This window comes from Eurytemora carolleeae, unplaced genomic scaffold, assembly GCF_000591075.1.
Source record: "Eurytemora carolleeae unplaced genomic scaffold, Eaff_2.0 scaffold64, whole genome shotgun sequence".
NCBI lineage: Eukaryota > Metazoa > Arthropoda > Copepoda > Calanoida > Temoridae > Eurytemora > Eurytemora carolleeae.
The window spans coordinates 223,524-235,796 of NW_019396205.1; the positions used below are offsets into that span (position 1 = coordinate 223,524).

The 12,273-nt window shown below is 33.4% G+C and overlaps 1 protein-coding gene across 1 annotated transcript in view; it reads left to right on the forward strand.

The window, feature by feature from the left end:
* Positions 1 to 5,601: 5,601 nt before the first annotated feature.
* Positions 5,602 to 12,273, forward strand: part of LOC111698087 (long-chain fatty acid transport protein 4) — a 15,511-nt gene continuing 8,839 nt past the window's right edge. Inside the window, exons 1-6 of the mRNA XM_023468323.1 lie at positions 5,602 to 5,681; positions 9,117 to 9,208; positions 9,310 to 9,460; positions 11,109 to 11,346; positions 11,477 to 11,717; positions 12,111 to 12,172. Of these exons, the coding sequence (XP_023324091.1) occupies positions 5,613 to 5,681; positions 9,117 to 9,208; positions 9,310 to 9,460; positions 11,109 to 11,346; positions 11,477 to 11,717; positions 12,111 to 12,172 (853 nt within the window). The 5' untranslated portion in view covers positions 5,602 to 5,612. The remainder of the gene's footprint in view (positions 5,682 to 9,116; positions 9,209 to 9,309; positions 9,461 to 11,108; positions 11,347 to 11,476; positions 11,718 to 12,110; positions 12,173 to 12,273) is intronic.

Here is a 12,273-nt window from a genome sequence, read left to right on the forward strand (position 1 = left end):
GGGTTAATTACAGGGTTTCCCGTGAATCATGCTTTACAGGCTTTATTCTACTGGCAGAGACTAAACTCAACCTTTAGCCGTCATATTTGAAGAGTTTTTAGTCGTCTGATACTTTTTGGGTATCCCTGTAGTTCATTAGCAACCAAAATAATCAACAACAAAAAAAGTTTCATACTTTTAAGATTGTGTGCTCCTAAAAAATTGATTTTCTGGCTCCAAATATAATTCTCTTGCTCCAAAAATTAATCCTCTAGCTCTAAAACTTAATCCTCTTGCGCCAAAAATCAATCCTCTAGTTCCAATACTTATTACTCTAGCTTTAAAACTTAATCCTCAAGTTTCAAAATTTAATCCTCTAGCTTCAATCTTAATCCTCTAGCTCTATAACTAAATTCTCTAACTCCAAACATAAGCCTCTAGATTCAAAACATAATCCTCTAGCTCCAAAACATAATACTCTTGCTCCAAAACTTAATCCTCTAGCTCCAAAACTTAAGGCTCTAGCTCCAAATCTTAGTCCTCTAGCTCATAAACATCATCCTCTAGTTCCAAATCTTAATCCTCTAACTCCAAATCTTAATCCTCCAGCTCAAAAACATAATCCTCTAGTTCCAAATCTTAATCCCTCAGCTCAAAAACATAATCCTCTAGCTCCAAAACTTAATCCTCTAGCTCCAAAATAATACTCCTAGCTCTGAATGATAATTCTTTAACTTAAAAATATTAAAGTTAATTCTAATTAGCTTTTAAACTTTTTAAAAATATATTTTAATACAGATATTTTTTTCATAATTAAATATTAAATATTTATTTTGAAAAAAATCTAAAATTTAATTCTCTTTTCTGCAAACTGTCCAGTATCCGATCAATTCTCTTCTAACATTGAATTTAAGTTTAAATGCCACAAGAAAGGTTTTGCTAGAAAATCTGCCCAATTTACAAGATTAAAAATCAATAGAGGGAAAATTGATAGCAAAGAGGAAATTCAAAATTAGATCTAAGTTTTCTATAAAAAAAATGTCAAACCGATATTTTCTAATATTCACAAGTTTTTATCTTGTATCTTTAAGACCCCATAAAATTCTTGGTTGGAATAACTATTTATAACTGTTATTTTGATACGCTGCAGTATTATAAACTCTTTGGACAGAAATTTTCTCTTTATCGAGAAGGTTCTCGCCTTTTTAGATTTAATTTAATCTAAAAAGGCGAGAACCTTCGAAAGTATAGAGAAAATTTAAATCCAAAAACTTTATAGCTAGTTATGGCAAAATAATAGTGTTACAGGTAATTTTTTAAACGAGTGTGTACTTGTCTTATTTCAATGGCTATTTCTATAGATCAAATAAGCTTTGAAAAAAAGCAGAAGTAAAAACTAAAAGTTTATTTCAATTTTATTTTCATTTCACTTGAAAAAAATTATTTTGAAAATATCCTAAATTTTTTGGAGAAAATCCGGGAACCAATCAAAACATAGCACATAGATAATTTAACTTTATAGCACGATGATTCCTTTATAGCACGTTTATTATGAAATTCACGATGAAGTGAGTAATAATGATAAAGTACTCAATCGTTTCATAAAATGATAAAAGAACTTTTATGAGTTCAATAATGTTATTGACATTATCAAATATAATATTGACAAAGAAGATACAAGAGGTATATTTAATATTCGGTGATGGTGATGGACCAAATCTCTGTAGAGTAAAAAAGTAGATGTTAGTTCCACATTTATTGAAAATATATTTCGGTCTGGGTTGACCCTTGTCAGTTCTAACGATATAATAACCATCAAAATCGATAAAAAAAAAATTTAAAAATTGTTAAAAGCCACAAGAAAATAAACAAACAAAAAAGATTATTTAAAAAAATTGGTTTATCAAATGGATATAAGGGAAACGAACTCAGATTATGAGATAGAAAAAAGATAATTTGCGAATATTCACGTTTTAAAAAAACGTTTCAAGACAATTATTATTCCTTGAGATTGTTTTTGTCGCAAAGATTAAAAACAAACCGTTCAGATGTATGTGTATAAACTGTTGGTGGTGGTCGATCTAATTAAAGAACTTTTACGTAAATCGGGGGGAGGGGGAGGGGGGGGGTGGCTTGTTTAAGGAGGGGTATTTAAACCTTTTAAAGAATTGGACATAAACAATACTCTTTTTAAAAAGATACTAAATTACAGTTTACAATTAAATAAAAATTATTTTTTTTCTGTTCATACAAGAAGTATATACTGGATGCAGTAGGGTTTTCATAATTTTGGTTGGTTTTGGTAAACTTTAATTTAAAGTTTCCAATAGTTCAAAAACCATGCATTATGTTAAACTTTGATTTTTTTTATGCATTAAACTTTGCAATATTTTAATCTTTAGAGAGAAAAAAGAAAACGAACCATTTTGTTTTTTTGTTGCAAATATTTTCCCTAAGAATCAAAATTTGGCAAAATATAAGAAAAGCAAATGTTCGGAAAATTTTTTTTTATATTTTTCAGATTTTTTGGGACCTTTTATACGTTTTAAAATCCTGAAAACAGACATAACTAATTGCACATGAAACTACATGTGCAGGTTCTGCCGAATATTATGAAAACTCAGTCAGGTTTAAGAGTTTCTGGTGTATTTGACACGTTGGACAAATTGTTATTTTTCAATATATTGAAGAAAAAAATTATATCTCATTATTGAGTTTTGGGAATCCAGAAATATAAGTTGGAACAAAATGAACAGATTTTTTGCCACAAGCTCTGATTTTATCAATCCTATATCTTTCCAACCCGATTTCGGAGACCTTTATTATTTCAAACTATGAATTCTGTTAGATTTAATGTTTGATGAAAATGTTTTAGAATAAGTATTTTCAATTACATTGGACCAAGCATGGGAAGTTCCGATTTTACAAGAACTATTAAATACAAGAATGAATAATTTATATGTTTTAGGATAAGATGATTACATAATAACTGAAATAATGAATACGGTATGTAATGAGTAATGATCAATGTCGCTTATTTCTGCATAATTTTGCATATTTATTATTTTTTTACTTTCGTTAACTATATATTCAAAATATCTAAACAAATTTAAACTGCACCATTCATATATTTGCATGTATATCTTTGGTGTGAATAAATCTTTATAATATAATAATAATTTATAATATAATAATAATTTAGCCTTTTTTACGTTTGTAGAGCTCAGACATCGAACTCAATTATTTTGTGAAACCATGGTTGAAAATCAGGAAATTGATTTGTCCGAATGTTCTAAGAACTGCTGTCAGAAAAACAAAATGATTTAATTACCAAATTAATGAGAATTACGCCTGCAATAATAATACTGAACCAACCTTATCACACTGGTTTTTATTAGGATTTTAGACAAAACTTTTTAGATGTCAAATCTGTGGTTGAAACTTTTGTATTCTTAGTCCACTTAAAAAGCACGCATTCGTTTTTTTGGGATATCTTTAAAGAAAGTCAAAAGGAGATATATAAAAGGAGGTATATAAAAGGAGGTATATAAAAGGAGGTATATAAAAGGAGATATATAAAAGGTTGCCACTGCAGAACCAAGATTAGTTTTATAATCAAAATCAATCCGAGACAGCATTTATTAAAAAAGCAAAAAGTAGTAAAACTGGGCAAAGATAGTTAAACTACTTGATTAGTTCGCCTGAGAGTTAACTCTAAAGAAGTTGCTTAACGTCTTAATTCTTCCTTTTCATAAAATCTGACTTTATTTATACGGTACTTTGTCCCAAGTTTTGAAACCCCAGTAACATTTACCATATCCTGCCCTAAGTTTAAAAACTCGGGTTTCAAACCAGTATCCTGTCTTAGTTTCAAAACTCGGTTTTAAAACCGATCCTGATTTTAGTTTGAACCCCTAGTTTTGAACCAGAAAACCTGTTTTATATAAGTTTGAACCCAGTTTTATAACCGATACCAGTCTTAAGTTTGAAACACCAGTTTTAAACTTGTAGATATAACCAAATTCAGCAATTTTTTAAATATAATATAATATAATATAATGCAAAGAGAGTTATTTATATAACCAAATTCAGCAATTTTTTAAATATAATATAATATAATATAATGCAAAGAGAGTTATTTATATAACCAAATTCAGCAATTTTTTAAATATAATATAATATAATATAATGCAAAGAGAGTTATTTATATAACCAAATTCAGCAATTTTTTAAATATAATATAATATAATATAATGCAAAGAGAGTTATTTATATAACCAAATTCAGCAATTTTTTAAATATAATATAATATAATATAATGCAAAGAGAGTTATTTATATAACCAAATTCAGCAATTTTTTAAATATAATATAATATAATATAATGCAAAGAGAGTTATTTATATAACCAAATTCAGCAATTTTTTAAATATAATATAATATAATATAATGCAAAGAGAGTTATTTATATAACCAAATTCAGCAATTTTTTAAATATAATATAATATAATATAATGCAAAGAGAGTTATTTATATAACCAAATTCAGCAATTTTTTAAATATAATATAATATAATATAATGCAAAGAAAGTTATTTCAGAGGTGTACGCATCTTTTGTACTGCAGAATACTGTCTCAGCGGTAATGTAAACACAAGACGGATGTCGAAGCCTGACGTGGGATCCATCTTTCACATAAAAAATCAATGAAATATTCTGGTCATAGGAAACTATTCTGTGAATTATCAAACATTTCAAATTTTAATGCTTTTAACCACCTCGAATACTAGAGGAACACTGAGGCATCTATTCTTGTTTACGAATTCCGCCTAGAGAGAACTGGTTTCAATATGTGCGCAGAGTATACGCAACTGTAATTAACTTTCCTTGCATTATAACCTTGACTCTACACTGTTTCTGGTCTGGAATTCAAATCTCTGTACAAAACTACAAGAAATATTCCGGGTTGATTGAGAACATCCGAAATAAGTTGTATTTATGAAACAAAAAATCTTAAATTCTTGTGCGCATGAGCGCAAAGCGTCAGTCGGTATAAACAGGTACTTTTAGTATTTGGTCAACGTAAAAAAATGAATATAGTGCATGGAGGGTAAGGGTGGAGGGGGGGGGGAGAATGTATACAAGTGGAACCGTAGAACTCTGCAGTTAGTCAGGACGGGTCGGACCCAGCTGAGCAGGATTAGGGAAGGAGATCTCAGTTGGTCTGTATCAGTCTAGTCTCTAGTATAGGAACTCTCCATCCTCCACACTACTCCGGGTACACATAGAAACACGGGAATACCGAGGAATCATGGATCACATGTTTTCGTGACAACTTTGATCATCCGATAGTTATTGATATGTTATATTATTGTTACCGAGTGTTTTCCATTAATATATCCACCTGCCATGTTCAGTAAATGTTAATCTAACCTTGCGAAACATTGATAGAATATGAGAATGTATTATGAGAAGAAGGAAAGCAGGATATCATCAATTCTGTCGTGAAAAATTTTCTTTCTTTTTTAATTGAATTTAAAGAATTATTTAAAAAAAAGATTTGACCTGAAAACTTCAAGTTTTTGTTGGAAATTTCTTTTAAAATTTTACCGTTTTGTTTGAAAATTTCAGAAAAATGTATTTACGAATATTTTTATATTTTCTGATATTAATTTGCTGGTTACTGGAGGTTCTCAGTTATCAGGTAATATAAGGATGGTTGGGTGGAGGGGGGGGGTTTAGTGGCCCTGTGAAGAAGATTGAGGTTCTTTCCCCAACCCCCACTCCATTTTTATAAAAAAAAACCTTAATGATAAATATTTACGTATTAGTATGTTTAAGGTTTAAACTATAGCATTGACGCCGTATACAGATGGATTTGTTGAATGGTTTTCATGGTCTAGGTCTTGCATTCCTCTCTCTCTCTCTCTCTCTCCCTCTCTCTCTACGATATTAGCAGTCTCTGTATATAAGATACGAACTTGAAATTATCCTAGCGCGATCTAATAAGACCTGAATGGTATGCAAAGTAAATACTACTGTATATGACATGTATTTTGATCCCTTCCTTGTTCCATGAATCCAATAAGATTCCTTAAATCCCATTCAGGTTCTTTCAATCCCATTCTGGTTTTTTCAATCCCATTCTGGTTCTTTCAATCCCATTCTGGTTCTTTCAATCCCATTCTGGTTCTTTCAATCCCATTCTGGTTCTTTCAATCCCTTTCTGGTTCTTTCAATCCCATTCTGGTTCTTTCAATCCCATTCTGGTTCTTTCAATCCCATTCTGGTTCTTTCAATCCCTTTCTGGTTCTTTCAATCCCATTCTGGTTCTTTCAATCCCATTCTGGTTCTTTCAATCCCTTTCTGGTTCTTGCAATCCCTTTCTGGTTCTTTCAATCCCATTCTGGTTCTTTCAATCCCATTCTGGTTCTTTCAATCCCTTTCTGGTTCTTTCAATCATCTCCGGTTTTTTTAATCCCTTCTTGTTTTTTTTCAATTCTCTGCTGGTTCTTTCAATCCCCTCCAGGTTCTATCTACCCTTCCTGTTTATTTCAATCCTCTTTTTTTTTTCAATACCTTCCTGGTTCTATTAATCCTCTCCCGGTTCTTTCAATTCCTTCCTTGTTCGTTCAACCTCTTCCCGTTTCTTTCAATCCTTTTCCAGTTGTTTCAATCCTCTTCCAGTTCTTTCAATCCTCTTCCAGTTGTTTCAATCCTACTCCAGTTGTTTCAATCCTCTCCCAGTTCTTTCAATTCCTTCCTGGTTTGTTCTACCTCTTTCCGCTTTTTTCAATCCTTTTCCCGTTTCTTTCAATCCTTTTCCCGTTTCTTTCAATCCTTTTCCACTTGTTTCAATCCTCTTCCAGTTTTTTCAATTCTCTTCCAGTTGTTTCAATCCTCATCCAGTTTTTTTTCAATCCTTTTGCAGTTGTTTTAATCCTCTCCCAGTTCTTTCAATCCCTTCCTGGTTCGTTCAGCCTCTTCCCGTTTCTTTCAATCCTCTTCTAGTTGTTTCAATCCCTTCCTGGTCATTTAAATTTCTTCATAGTTCTTTCAATTCACTCTTAGTTCTTCTGTTGCTTTCAATCCTCTTCTTTTTATTTGGGTTGATCTTGATATAAATAAATCTTCCGCTCTTTAGAATTTACTTGCAGAAAAAATTAGCGATAAGAGTTAACCTTGATATTTGACTAAGTGATGATGTAATTAATTAAGAAAACAGTCATTTCTTGAAATATTTGAATTCTGATGAGACAGTATATTGAACCTTGCTCTCTAATTTACGAAACTTCTAGATTCATTGCTGGGCAAAACGTTACATTCTTATCCTTATTGTAGTTATTATCCATTTATTAAACGAATGGTTTATGTTTTTTCAAACCCAGATGTTTTTCGTTCATAAACTTCTTAAAAGGTGTGATACAGGGTACAGGATAGTTGGATACAGGGTACAGGATAGTTGGATACAGGGTACAGGATAGTTGGATACAGGGTTCAGGATAGTTGGATACAGGGTACAGGATTTTTGGATACAGGCCTGCAGAGGCATATTCAGGAATTTGTCCAGGGGGGGGGGCTTAATTTTATTTCTTTCTATGGGGGGGGGGGCCCCATAGCCCCTCCCCTTAATACGCCTCTGATACAGGGTAAAGGATAGTTAAAACGGTGAATACAGGGTACAGGATAGTTTAAAGGGTGGATACAGGTTACAGCATAGTTAGATACAAGGTGTAGGATAGTTTAAAGGCTGATACAGAGTACAGGATAGTTTAAAGGCTGATACAGGGAACAGGAGAGTTTAAAGCCTGGTAAAGGGTACAGGATAGTTTAAAGGGTGGATACAGGTTACAGCATATTTGGATACAAGGTGTAGGATAGTTTAAAGGCTGATACAGAGTACAGGATAGTTTAAAGTCTGATACAGGGTACAGGATAGTTTAAAGGGTGATGCAGGGTACAGGATAGTTTAAAGGGTGGATACAGGTTACAGCATAGTTGGATACAAGGTACAGGATAGTTTAAATCTGATACAGGGTACAGAATAGTTTAAAGTCTGATACAGGGTACAGGATAGTTTAAAGGGTGATACAGAGTACAGGATAGTTTAAAGGGTGATACAGGGTACAGGATAGTTTAAAGTGTGAATACAGGTTACCCGTTACAGCATAGTTGGATACACAGTACAGGATACAGGATAGTTTAAAGGGTGGATACAGGATATAAAGTTAAAAATTACAAATACTTGCAGTTTACATTGGTTAACGTGTTCGGCGTACAATTCATGTGTAATGGACTATTATTGTATTTGAGTGCGCGCTCACCCGATGGCGGTTTGGGTTCTCCAAACTAGGGGGAGGGGGGCCTTTCAGATCCTACTCCTGATACTCCTAACAGATAAATACTAACCTTGAGTAATCCTGGTTCATTGTAAAATCTACTTAGATTTATCCCCAGTGTTGGAATCAAAACAGATAAAAAATTTAGTAAGAAGTGTCTTGAAGGATGAATAATGTATTTGATGTATTATCCACTTTCTGAACCGAAACTTCGATAAAAGGTTGTTTAATGACGCAGTATATTTAATATTTAGTTGTTTTCAATTTTTTTAAATATCAAATTTTGTTCTCTTAAGATGCCTTGAGTGCGGTAGAGTAGTCAGAAGGATACTAGAGTAAATTCGTAGATAATAAATTATTCTCTTTAGTCATCTGACATTTTAACCAAAATGTTTTTTGATACAATGCAGCGTTTAATTTCTACTGTATTTAGATATATTTGAACATTATCATTTCCTGTATCTAGGTTTACATGAACCCTATTATCTCCTGTATCTAGGTATACCTGAATCCTAATATCTCCTGTATCTAGGTATACCTGAATCCTAATATCTCCTTTATCTAGGTATACCTGAATCCTAATATCTCCTGTATCTAGGTATACCTGAATCCTAACATCTCCTGTATCTAAGTATACATGAACCCTATTATCTCCTGTATCTAGGTATACCTGAACCCTAATATCTACTGTATCTAGGTATACAAGAACCCTATTATCTCTTGTATTCGATATATCTAAATACGATTTAAATTCTAATATAACCAAGATATAGCTGACTAAACCTTAAACCCTTGTCTAGGTGTGCCTTGGTTCAATATTACTCTCTTATCTTGTAACTGGAGGAACCTACACTTTATACCTGATATATCACAGTGCTCCAAGAGATTTAAGGTAATTCAACATATTTTCTTATGCAGGTTTCAATCCAAATTACAAAATTGTACAATTTACGATGTAAATGTAACACAATATAAAATATACATTTATTCTAGAGGTGCGTTTAGATATCTAAGATTACTGATCATGGTTTATTTCTACCAGAAGCAAAACCTGACAGTTCCTTCAGTTTTCCAGAGAACAGCAAACAAATATCCTAATAGAGTCTGTTTACATTTTGAGGACGAGAGTTGGACTTTTAAACAGGTGAGGGTTCGAAGTATTTATCCTAGGTAGGGTTCGAATTATAATCCTTGGGAGGTGTATATCCTGGAGAGAGTTCAAAGTATATATCCTGCAGAGGGCTCGGTGTATATATCCTGGGGAGGGTTCTGAGTATATATCCTGGTAAGGGTTCTGAGTATATATCCTGGTGTCGGAGTATATATCCTAGGGAGGGTTCTGAGTATATATCCTGGAGAGGGTTCGAAGTATATATCCTGGAGAGGGTTCGGAGTATATATCCTGGGGAGGGTTCAAAGTATATTTCCTGGAGAGGGTTCGAAGTATATATCCTGGGAGGGTTCGGAGTATATGTCCTGGGGAAGGTTCGGAGTATATATCCTGGGGAATGTTTGAAGTATATATCCTGGGGAAGGTTCGGATTTTATGTCCTGGGGGAAGGTTTGGAGTTGTTTATAATGGTGAGGGTTTGAAGTTTATATCCCGGGGAAGGTTCGGAGTATATGTCCTGGGGAAGGTTTGGAGTTGTTTATAATGGTGAGGGTTTGAAGTTTATATCCTGAGGAAGGTTTGGAGTTGTTTGGTGAGGGTTTGAAGTTTATATCCTGGGGAAGGTTCGGAGTATATATCCTGAGGAAGGTTCGGAGTTGTTTATAATGGTGAGGGTTTGAAGTTTATATCCTGGGGAAGGTTCTGAGTATATATCCTGAGGAAGGTTTGGAGTTGTTTATAATGGTGAGGGTTTGAAGTTTATATCCTGGGCAGGGTTCGGAGTATATATCCTGAGGAAGGTTCGGAGTATATATCCTGTGGAGGGTTTGAAGTATATATCTAGTGAGGGTTCGAAGTATATATCCTGGGGAGGGTTCGTAGTATATATCCTGGGGAGGGTTCGGAGTATATATCCTGGGGAGGGTTCGGAGTTTATATCCTTGGGAGGGTTCGGAGTTTATATCCTGGGGAAGGTTCGGAGTATATATCCTAGGGAGGGTTCCGAGTGTTTATAATGGAATTAGATTATTAATGAAAGAGCTTATTTACAAGCAGGGGAATAATAAAATTATAAAACATCGATGAGATGATCAAAGGGGTTATAAGACCCCCCCCCCTTTTTATTATTGAGAAAAACTGAAAATATGGCCTCCATAGCAGGGTGTTTGTTTGGGGAAATAATTCTGTCATCTCCGAGCAAAATCCTGGTAGAAACACCTGTTCGACACACTTTACAAAAACAGGGATCCATCTCTTTAAAGAACTAATGGACGCGGTTCGTAATCTACCCGATTTAGTTTGCTTATATCAACGATTTCTTGGAAATGCAAAACTCTTTTTTTTTAATCAATATTTAATCAATTCTTTCAATTCTTAAACACGAAGTCTCACCTTTGTTTTCTTTCTGTTAAAGTAATGTAGAATTTGATGTTTTTCTTTTTTCTTTCATTGCTCAAAATAGATTTTTTCTTTTTATTATTGTACTCTGGGTTAAATCCTTCTGTAAGCCAAGATGCCAGGTTCTAATCTTATATTTCTCTTGAGAAAATTAGAATTCTCCTGTTTGTTTCTAAATGGTTTCACTTTAAGGAAACCCAAGATTGGAGAAAACTTCCATGGTTGCACATTTAACAACCAGAGAAGAATAAAAGGTATGAGTTTGATTTAAGGATTGTTTCAGTTGGATGAATATAGCAACAAAATAGCAAACTTTCTCCTGTCTGCCGGGTTCAAACACGGCCAGAGTATTTCCCTCTTCATGGAGAACCGTCCTGAGTACGTTGGAACCTGGTTGGGTTGCTCCAAGATCGGAGTAGTTCCTGCTCTCATAAACTTCAACTTAAGAGGGCAATCCCTGATACACAGTATCCTTGCTTCGACCTCCGTAGCTGTGATATTTGGAACCGAGCTTGCAGAAGGTAACAAGAAAAGAAGAAAGAAAAGTTTATCAAAATAGAAAAAAGGGTGATCTTAGAATCACTCCCTTACTTTTCTATTGGGTTTGAAAATCTTGTGTCCAACTCGAAAGTTAATTTAAAATTTGTTCAGCTATTAGTGAGGTTAGTGAAGACCTGGAGAATATCCGACTGTACAGCTCCGGTAGCAGTAGTAGACCAACAACCCGGAGATCATTCCACACCTGCTCTTTAGATAGAGAACTCCAGAACCACTCCCACCACGATGTGCCTGAATCTGTGAAGAAATGTTTAAGTTTCACTGATAAACTCCTGTATATCTACACTAGCGGAACAACAGGACTACCTAAAGCTGCTGTTGTTAAAAACTCAAGGTTAGGATCAAGTATTATGATGAAAACTGTTGTCGATATTGAAGATAATATTGATGTTGATGTTGCTTTTGTTGCTGATATTGATATTAATACTATTGTTGATACTAATGTTGTTGCTGATGTTGATGCAGATGCTAATACTAATGTCAATAATCCGATTGATGTCATTAATATTGCTACTTTTGATGATGGTGTTGGTACTGATGACGATGTTGTTGCTGATATAGTTGTTGATAATGATGTTGATGTTATTCCTGATATTGTTAAAATGATGCTGAGACTGATGTTGATGTTGATGCATATATTGCTGCTAATATTGATTCTGTTAATGCATGCTAATATTGATGCTGATGCTAATGCTGATGTTGATGCTTGTATAGAAAATATTTTTAGATTCTATTTCTACTGTGGAGGTGTGTACTATATGAATGCAATGTATAGAATGAATGAGTTAGGTAAACATTTTTTTTTTTACATATTTTAAAAGATTAGTATTCATATTGCATAGTGTTGTATATTATAGATAATACTTAGCTTAGTATGGAGGAGTGAGGCG